Here is a 9,784-nt window from a genome sequence, read left to right as displayed (position 1 = left end):
GTTTACGTCTATGGGTGGATTTGACTGCGACATTGTTTCAAAATTAGGAAGGGAAGCAGTGATTATTTGATTATATAGACGCTTTGCCAGTGATGGTATCCATTATGGTGAAGTCAGGCGTTATCAATATAATATTGAAATCGTAGAAACTGATAATTTTGCATCAGTGAGGCAATTTTTGTTGACTTATTTTTCCTTTTGGCTCCAAAACTGTATGTCCGGATAAAAACCCATTTCAGTGAGAATTTTTCAGAAAAAAAGGTTGTTCACAGGCACACGAAAAAATGTAAATTCGTATTTTAATAAAGCTTTGTAGGTCACCGAACTTTGGCAGCGGTTGTCTCGCTAATATTGCCTCTGACAAGGGTCACCCTTCCCCCTCCCCCTTCCCCCTATTTCCTTTCAGTAGCAAATAATTATATCGACGTATGTTACTCAGAAACCATGTTTTCTCTACAATAAAGGCAAGGCAAATGAATAAGCTTTATGACGATAACTATAGCTGCACATGCCAAGAGATTAAACGAACACCTGATTCCCCAGTGTCATGACACACTACATCTCGTGGTCTAGAGGTTAAGGTGTTCATAGTTCATAGATCTCGGGTTCGAATCCGGATAACGACGGAAAATGTTCTTCTCTAAAAATGTTCTCCTTCCACATCCTTTTATGCTCTCTAACAATGTCCTGTCGTCTTCTTTCGTCTCCTTTTCTGTCCCCACCTCTTCACCTTTGCCCCCTCCTCTGGGCTCCTGACTTTTTCTGCATCCTTTCTACTGCTACTCCTCGGCTCCTTCTCACTGCTGTCTTTCAGCCGCACACCTGATCTTCTGGTAGGAAAGATCTACACCTGGCCTTCTTGGACAAGGGCCAAAAAGCTCAGAGGTCCCGTGTGTAAGTTGCACACGTTAAAGATCCCTTGGTGGTCCAAAAATAGATAAGAGTAGGCTTCGGTTGCCACCTGGCCAAAATTCAAAATGTTCTTCTAACTGAAAATGTTTGGTGTGTCCCGCGTGCTCATATGACCTTATTCTGTTGCGAGCGCCGCAATACACCTACCAAACAAAGAGAGTATAAATTATTGTTGTTCATAGGCACCACAAAATGGAAATTCGCAGTTTCCAGGCGATTATCTCGCTAATTCTACTTCTGACACCAGGTGACCCCCACTTTCTTCAATCGAAAAACATCTTGACATTTATTCCAGATACAAATCTTTTTTTTTCCCTTCGGGGGGGGGGGGAGTTGGAGGGGTTAACGACCAAAAAAAAACACCAAAATCAAACGATCGCCTGATTCCACCGTGTGGTGACCCACTACATCATGTACCTGTAAGTGACCAGGGTAAAGGCTCGCTGACCGTCCGTGATGTACACAGCCTGGAAGCTGTTTCGTTCAGGGACCTGCAGGATAAAAAACAGCGATATTTTTTTTTTAATCTGTCAATTCAATCTGTTCGCTAATAAATAATGTTTAAAGGGGCACTATAGCGTAGGAACATGACTAATAATAATAGTAATAATAATAATAATAATAATAATAGTAATAATAATAATAATAATAATAATAATAAGAAGAAGAAGAAGAAGAAGAAGAAGAAGAAGAAGAAGAAGAAGAAGAAGAAGAAGAAGAAGAAGAAGAAGAAGAAGAAGAAGAAGAAGAAGAAGAAGAAGAAGAAGAAGAAGAAGAAGAAGAAGAAGAAGAAGAAGAAGAAGAAGAAGAAGAAGAAGAAGAAGAAGAAGAAGAAGAAGAAGAAGAAGAAGAAGAAGAAGAAGAAGAAGAAGAAGAAGAAGAAGAAGAAGAAGAATGATGATGATGATGATACTAATAATAATAATAATAATAATAATAATAATAATAATAATAATAATAATAATAATAATAATAATAATGATAATAATAATAAATAGATTGCATTTATATAGAATAAATCCCCGCTCAACAGCAAGCTCTATGCGCTTCACAATCTTTATTATGACCCCAGCAGATATGAGAGCATTCTGAAACAACCTCAACTTCCTGGGAAGCATACAGTGCAGGCTGCCATTTATAGGCGCTAAAACACTAGCATGCTGACAAGATCTTTCGCTGTCTATGGCTGTTACCCATTCCCACCTGGGTGAAGTGAGGAAAATTCGTGTAAAGTGCCTTTCCCAAGGACACAACGTCGAGCCCGCGGCTCGAACCCGCGAACCCGCAACCTCACGATTACGAGTCTGGTAACCTGACAACTAAGCCACCGACGCCACCACGCACACATGCCACCAGAGGACTCACCTCGTGAATTCATAAAGTTCGCCGCGAAAAAAGAAATGGGCAAAACGCAATAAAAGAGTGCCAGAAAAAAAAACGTAAACAGCCCCCCCCCCCTCTCTTGTGAACTGCTATTTTCGGGGTGCCTTGATAGTCGAAGCAGACTTTGTGCTGTTGGGACTAGAGAGGTGAGCAGAGCAAGCTTGATTACCCGTTTGGACTTTTCTGTTGACATCCACCCCTTGGCGCTCATATGACCTTACTTAAACAAAGTTGGGGGTTCTCGTAATAATAATAATAATAATAGATAGCATTTGTATAGCGCATATCCCCGCTCAACAGCAGGCTCTATGCGCTTTACACTATATTATTACCCCAGCAGACTATAGACCACTCCGAAACATTCTCAGCTTCCCGGGAAGCATACAGTGCGAGCAGCCGATTAAGCGCTCAAACACTAACAAACTGACAAGATCTTTCGCTGTCTATAGCCGGGTACCCATTCCCACCTGGGTGAAGTGAGGAAAATTCGTGTAAAGTGCCTTTCCCAAGGACACAACGTCGGGCCCCTGACGGGATTCGAACCCACGACCTTACGGTTGCGAGTCCGAGAGCCTAACCACTAGAGCTTAAGGTCTTCGCCTCTCTTTCAAAGATCCCGGGACGGAAACATTTTCTTCTCTAAAATTGTCTCCTTTCAATTCCTTTCCTGCTATCTAAGAATGTCCTGTCGTCTGATTTCGTCTCCTATTTCTGCCTCCACCCCACACACCCGTTGCCCTCTCCTCTGGGCTCCTGACTCTATCTGCAGCTTTCTACTGCTACTCCTTGGCTCCTTCTCACTGCTGTCTTTCAGCCACATCCCTGATCTTTTGATAGAAAAGATCTGCAACTAGCCTTTTCGGACAAGGGCAAAAAAAAATAATCTTGGAGGTCCTGATTTGCACGTTAAAGATCCATCTGTGGTCTAAAATCGATAAGAGGGAAGCTTCGGCCGCCACTCGGGGCAAAATTCAAAATGTCCTACCAACTGAAAAGGTTCAATGTGTACCGCACGCTCATGTGACCTTTTGCAGTGGCGAATAAAGATCTTATTTAATTACCTTATTTAATTACCTTATTCACTTATCTTATTTTCTGACCTTATTTAATTGCCTTACTTTCTTACCTTATTTAATTACCTTATTCACTTACCTTATTTTCTTACCTTATTCACTTATCTTATTTTCTGACCTTATTTAATTACCCTATTTTCTTACCTTATTTAATTACCTTATTTTCTTACCTTATTTAATTACCTTAGCCTTATTCACTTACCTGATTTTCTTACCTTATTTAATTACCTTACTTTCTTACCTTATTTAATTATCTTATTTTCTAACCTTCTTTAATTACCTTATTTTCTTACCATGTTTAATTACCTTATTTTCCGACCTCATTTAATTACCTTTTTTAATTACCTTATTTAATGACCTTACTAAACTAAAGTCACCTGGCATCCCCGGGGCAGTGCCACTGACTAAAGTGTCTTTAGGTCATTCCCAAAGGGGGGACATTCTCGTTAAAGCATAGTAGAATTGTAAATGGGCTGACTCATGTCACCCTCATAACTGTCCCTGATCTACAACAGGGAACTGCTGCTTTTTCTTTCCTGATCCTTACTATTGTCATTTTCCTCTACTTCTTTTGTATGTTTGTCACTCTCTTGTGACCTGCTATTTTGGGGTGCCTTGATAGTCGACGCAGACCTTGTGCTGTTGAAGCTAGAGAGGTGAGCAGTCTAAGTCTGATTCCCTGTAAACACTTCTCTGTTGACACCCACCCCTTCGCGCTCATATGACCTTATGCAGTTGCGAGCGCCGTAAAACCCCCTTCTATTTTTTAAAAAGTTACCTGTGAGTTGTTGCAGTACTTGGCGATGTATCTCTGGAACCAGCTGCTGTAGTAACCGCTGTAGTACCGGCTGTAGTAGCGACAGTACCACGACCACCAGTTGTAGGGCTCCATGTCCAACCAGGTGACCACCAGAACCGCGGTGGGGTCAAAGTCTTCCTCTTCTCCGCTGCCCTGCAGGTACTGCCGCACCTGTTTAGATGTATAGATTGGATTGGGGGGGGGGGGGGCAGAGGAGTTAGTGGTGAGTGCTTAGGGAGTGGTGGGTGTGTGTGGGAGGGGTTTGTGTGTGTTTGTGTGTGTTTGTGTGTTTATGTGTGGTTTTTGGGGGTGGGTGTTTGTGTGGTGTGTGGATAGGTAGGTAGGTGGGTTGGTGGGGGGGGGGGGGGAAGGGTATGTTATGGCGCACAGGGGTATTGGTGTTTTGTGTGCACGGGTAATGGTTTGTGTGTGTTTGTGTGTGTTTGTGTGTTTATGTGTGTTTTTTGTGGGTGGGTGTTTGTGTGTGTGTGGATAGGTAGGTAGGTGGGTTGGTGGGGGGGGGGGGGTATGTGTATGTTTGTGTGCATGTGTGTATGTGTGTTTGTGTGCATGTGTATATGTATATATGTTTATTTATGTGAATGTGTGTATGTGAGTGTGTTTGACCGTGTGTGTGTAAGTGTGCGTCCGTTTGTGTGTGTGTGTTTATGTGTGTGTGTCTTTGTCTGTGTGAGGGAGACAGAGAGAGAGAAAGATAGAGAGAGTGAGTGAGACAGAGTTTGAGAGCAAATGACACAGACAGACAGACAGACAGACAGACAGACAGACAGACAGACAGACAGACAGACAGACAGACAGACAGACAGACAGACAGAAGACAGACAGACAAATAGACGAACAGAGAGACAGACAGACAGACAGAGAGTTCCTGCTTAGGGCCACATTATAGTGCCCCCTAGTTTAAGAGAGTCGTGCTTCGTTGTGTTGATGAATGGAATATTCCAGATACTTTTATTCCAGAAATTGAAGAAAGACAAATAAACTAGCTGTAAGATTATACCAATAACCCCTTATGCCCAAACAGAACCAAACGGGTGGCTGATCCCACAAGCTACAGCTTAAGAGGGAGAGGGGGAGGGCTACACCTGAAGGCTATCTCGCTTATCAGGGGACCAAATTTTACCATATTTCACACGTATAACAAGCATGGTAACGAGTCTCAAAATCGGCAATCAGATTTGAGAAAACGTTTTGTTTCCATGGATACAGGGGCCATATTGGATTTTTTTGACATGTCTTACGAAATAAATACCGCACTTATCATTCTTGGAAATTGATTGATTTTTTTGCATGCAAGTTAGCCAACATTAGATCGAAATATTTGTTTGCTGATTTTTTCCTAAACAAATTAGAATTTTTTTAATGAATTGTTTTCCTGAGGTAGTTGTCAAATTTGCAAAAAAAAGCCGAGAAAATCCGCACTCCATACCTACCAAAAATCTATTCCATATATCAAAATTTCAAGAAAAAAATTATTAGCCTTACATCTTCTCTTCATTCTGAGAAAATTTCATGAAGATTGGATGAAAAATGGTAGAGCTATTCAAAAACGTGTAGAAAAAAATTGCGTTTTGAGAAAACGGCCGATAAAGAAAAATAAAATATTTACTTAATGAGGAAAAGGTGGGGACAAAGATGCCCGATGTTGCAAGAAATAAGGCTTTTGAGGGTTCTTATGCCATGAAATAATAATTGTTGGAGGGGCTGAGGAAGCTACAAATGCCAACAACTCAAATGCCATACTTGTGAGCCGTATTGGGACTTTGGGGGTGTACCCCTTCAATTCTGAGTCGCTTCCATCTACGTTTGTGGATACAAGACGATCAGACCTTCATTCTTTCTTGAACATTTGTGTGGGTAATGTGCGCTTGTAACTTGAAACACATATCTTTATGCTGAAAATGCTAACTTACACGTTATATTTCAAACTTGGAATAATTAAATCTAAAGTGCAGTCAAAAGTTTCGTGACGCAACTTATCCTCAAATTTCAATATCTCTTTGAAAGGTGAACCAATGTCACCCACTCAAATTATGACTAAAAAAATCAGCTCACATATACTTGGCGTCAAAAAAAACCAGACACCCCTTTTTAAAGTGTTTTTTTGTATTGAAAGACTGATTTTAACCACAAACAATCTCTTTATAGGGAAAGTTTGAACATTTTACAAATCAATTACATAAAAAACAATTTTAAAAAATGAACTTTATTTCCTGAAATTTGATCTTTTAATTGTAGGCCCTAAAAGGAAAAGTCACAGTTAATGCCGCGTATAGCCGCCGTGGGCATTGGCGACTTCTGTGCACCTCTGCCGCATGCTTCGCACAAGTCTTTGTATGGAATGCTGGGGAATGTTGTTCCATATGTTTGTAAGTGCTGTACGTAGCTGATCCAAGGTGACCGGCTGAGGTCTAAGGCGTCGGCGCACAGTCGGGGCACTTATGGTTCTCCGTCCCTTCCACCCCCTGGCTGTCTTGGTAGCAGGCCGTAGGCGATCTCGTAGGTGCAAGACCCGAATGTACCAGTCATGGGCTAGTGTTGTAGCTCTAGGACGACCCGTCCAGGGACCATCCTGCACGGATCCAGACGTCTGCAAACGATTCATTAGTCGATATATCGTGTCTCTTGTCACATTGAAGGTCCTTGCAACATTCGCTACTGGCGTATTGGCCCTCAGCATACCAACTGCCTGATTGCGCTCTTCATTCGTTAAACGCGGCATGCTGTATCTTTAGATTTAGATGTTTTGAAATGAAACTTTTAACGTTTTATTCTTGGCTACAGATAAAAGATGTGTTTAACCCGTAAAATATAATTTAAAAAACAAAAAACGTTCGAGAAAAATGACAAAACACGGTTTTTAACAAAACAAGACCTGAGCTTTATTAACTGGGCACCTGATCATAAATGCAGGCTGATCAGGAGTGTCAAGTGTTCACAATCACGTGTGGAAAATTTCATCTCAATGGGTTTTCAACTTTTCATGAAACACGCAATTAAAATGTGTCTGGTTTTTATTGACGCTAAATGTATTATTATCCCCCCCCCAGGGAAGTACTACTGACTGAAGTGTCTTTAGGCCATTCCCAAAGGGGGTATATTAACCATGTTCTTATGAACAGTAAAATTGGACTGATTCATCAATGTCATGCTCATAACTGTTCCGGGACTGCAACAGGGAACTGCTGCTTTTTCTTTCCTAATCCTTAGTATCGTCATATTTCCTCTACTTCTTTTGTATGTTTGTCACTCTCTTGTGACCCGGTAATTCCGGGGTACCTTTATAGTCGAAGCAGACTTTGTGCCTTTGAAGCTAGACAGGTGAACAGAGTAAACCTGATTCCCTGTAACTGTAATAATAATAAATGATATTTATGTAGCGCTCAACCCCAATTAAAGTACACAGGCTCTGAGCGCTTATGTAAAGACTTCTGTATTGACACCCACCCCTTGGCGCACCTATGACCCTTATACAGTTGCGTGCGCTGCAAAAACTCTACTGAAACTAAAAGCTCACACATGACTCACGTCAGCTGTGGCCAGGGAGAAGACGTTGGGCGAGTCGTTGTTGATCCTGTCGTAGAGCTGGTAGAACACCTGGCCCTTCTGGTAGTCCGTGTACGCCCAGAACGGAGCGATCAGGTTCCGAACCCTGCCGTCAGCGTAGGACAGATTAGGCCACCATGCGTACTGCTTGGGGCCGAACGTTATCACTCCGTTTGGCAACACCTGGATGGATTATTTAAAACACACAAAAAAATATTTTTTTAAATAAAATATATTATATTTACATTATTTATTATCTCTTTGTGGTGGCCGAATTTTGCTATTCAAAAGGCTTTTTAATGGCTGCATCGATCGACATGCCGTTTTCGCCAAAAGATTCTTTAAAATGTTCCCCAGATCATTATTCAGTTTTGAGACAGTTTTGCAGCAAAAAGCTAAATTTTATTTACTTCGCCGATCGCTTTTGTATGCTGACGCTTCTGTGCGGAAGTGATATTTTGCGAGCCGCATTTTGTTTTGAGAATATGCCTATAGATCTAGATCTAGATAATCTAGACCTTCTAATTTTTTTTTGCATCTCTCAAGTTTATTGTTCCATTCCAGTAGACTAGGTCAATGACTTTCAGTTGATGTTAATGCACTGGTCATTCCGTTTATCGAAAGGAGGCCCAGTTAGTATATATATATATATAATAATAATAGCCGTAGTAATAATATTGGTAGTAATAATAATAAAAATGGTGATAATAATAAAAATAACAATAGACAATAAACATGTAATAATGATAATAATGATAATAATAGTAATAATAATCATTATTATTATTATTATGATGATGATGATGATGATGATGATGATGATGATGATGATGATGATGATGATAACTGCATTGTACCACACATCCATGATCAACAGGAAGTTTCACAATCTATACTATTACTCCAGCAGACCTGAGAGCATTCTGAAACAATCTCAACTTCCAGGGAAACATACAGTGCAAGCAGCTATTTACAGGCGCTAAAACACTAACATATTGACAAGATCTTTCGCTATCTATGGCCGGGTACCCATTTCCACCTGGGTGGAGTGAGGAAAATTCGTGTAAAGTGCCTTTCCCAAGGACACAATGTCGGACTCGCTGCTCGAACCTCCGAATCCGTAATCTCACGAATGCGATATTCCCGAAGCCTAACCACTAGACTGTCGAAGTCACCCATACACACACACTGCACATGAACTCAATAACTATAATTATTGTATTTATGTGTACTGCATTATTTTTTTTTTAAATTGGTCTTAATGTGTACACACTGTAAATGTGTCGATCAAAACAACAAAGGGAAGAGACTGTAAACAGCGCTATTAATATGTGTGTATGTGTGTGTTTGTGTGTGTATATGTGTGTATATTATGTATGTGTGTGTATGTGTGTGTGTGTGTGTGTGTGTGTGTGTGTGTGTGTGTGTGTGTTTGTGTGTTTGTGGTAAAACACCAAACCTGTGTGCCAGATATCTGAACAATAAAGATTGAGATGAACAAAATACGCCTGAAGCTGGATTGGCAAACGCACATAAATCGTATCGAATCTGACTACCAAAACTACAATGTGAACACACCATAAAGTCAACGATCAGCACCGAAACTAGAAGAGACAGTAAGTAAAAAGCGCTATTTAAATAAGAAGAACAAAATACGCCTCAATCTTGATGGGCAAACGCACATAAATCGTATCGAATCGGCTGGAGCCCAGGGGCGCACCTCCGTCGATTGACAAGGCCTCACTTGAGTGGGACCACCACCAATAGTACGTGCGGTTGAGAGAGCTGTCGTTCACGCTCGGACCCCAGGGGTAGAACTCTGTGGGAACGGGAGAGAAAGAGAAGGATTATATTCTGTGCCGTTGTTTTAGGAAGAGTTTTACGGCACTTGCAACACAATTAGTTGGGTTTTTTTTCCATGTATATACGTGCCGGAGATTGGAGGGCAACGTAGATTGTGCCCGTGAGCGTGTGTGTGTGTGTGTGTGTGTGTGTGTGTGTGTGTGTGTGTAAGTGTGCCTGTAAGAGTGTGTGTGTGTGTGTGTGTGTG

At 41.1% G+C, this 9,784-nt stretch overlaps 1 protein-coding gene across 1 annotated transcript in view; it reads right to left on the bottom strand.

Annotated features, from left to right (window-relative positions):
* The window catches only part of LOC101848972, a gene marked incomplete in the record, with an annotated part of 113,683 nt that overhangs the window by 81,654 nt on the left and 22,245 nt on the right, over nucleotides 1-9,784 (bottom strand). Inside the window, 4 exon segments of the mRNA XM_013083170.2 lie at nucleotides 1,330-1,403; nucleotides 4,147-4,338; nucleotides 7,717-7,917; nucleotides 9,417-9,553. Coding sequence (XP_012938624.1) covers nucleotides 1,330-1,403; nucleotides 4,147-4,338; nucleotides 7,717-7,917; nucleotides 9,417-9,553 — 604 coding nt within the window.

This window comes from Aplysia californica, unplaced genomic scaffold (genome assembly GCF_000002075.1).
Source record: "Aplysia californica isolate F4 #8 unplaced genomic scaffold, AplCal3.0 scaffold00215, whole genome shotgun sequence".
NCBI lineage: Eukaryota > Metazoa > Mollusca > Gastropoda > Aplysiida > Aplysiidae > Aplysia > Aplysia californica.
Note: the sequence above shows the minus strand (reverse complement) of the source record. Positions and strands in the feature narration are given on the sequence as shown.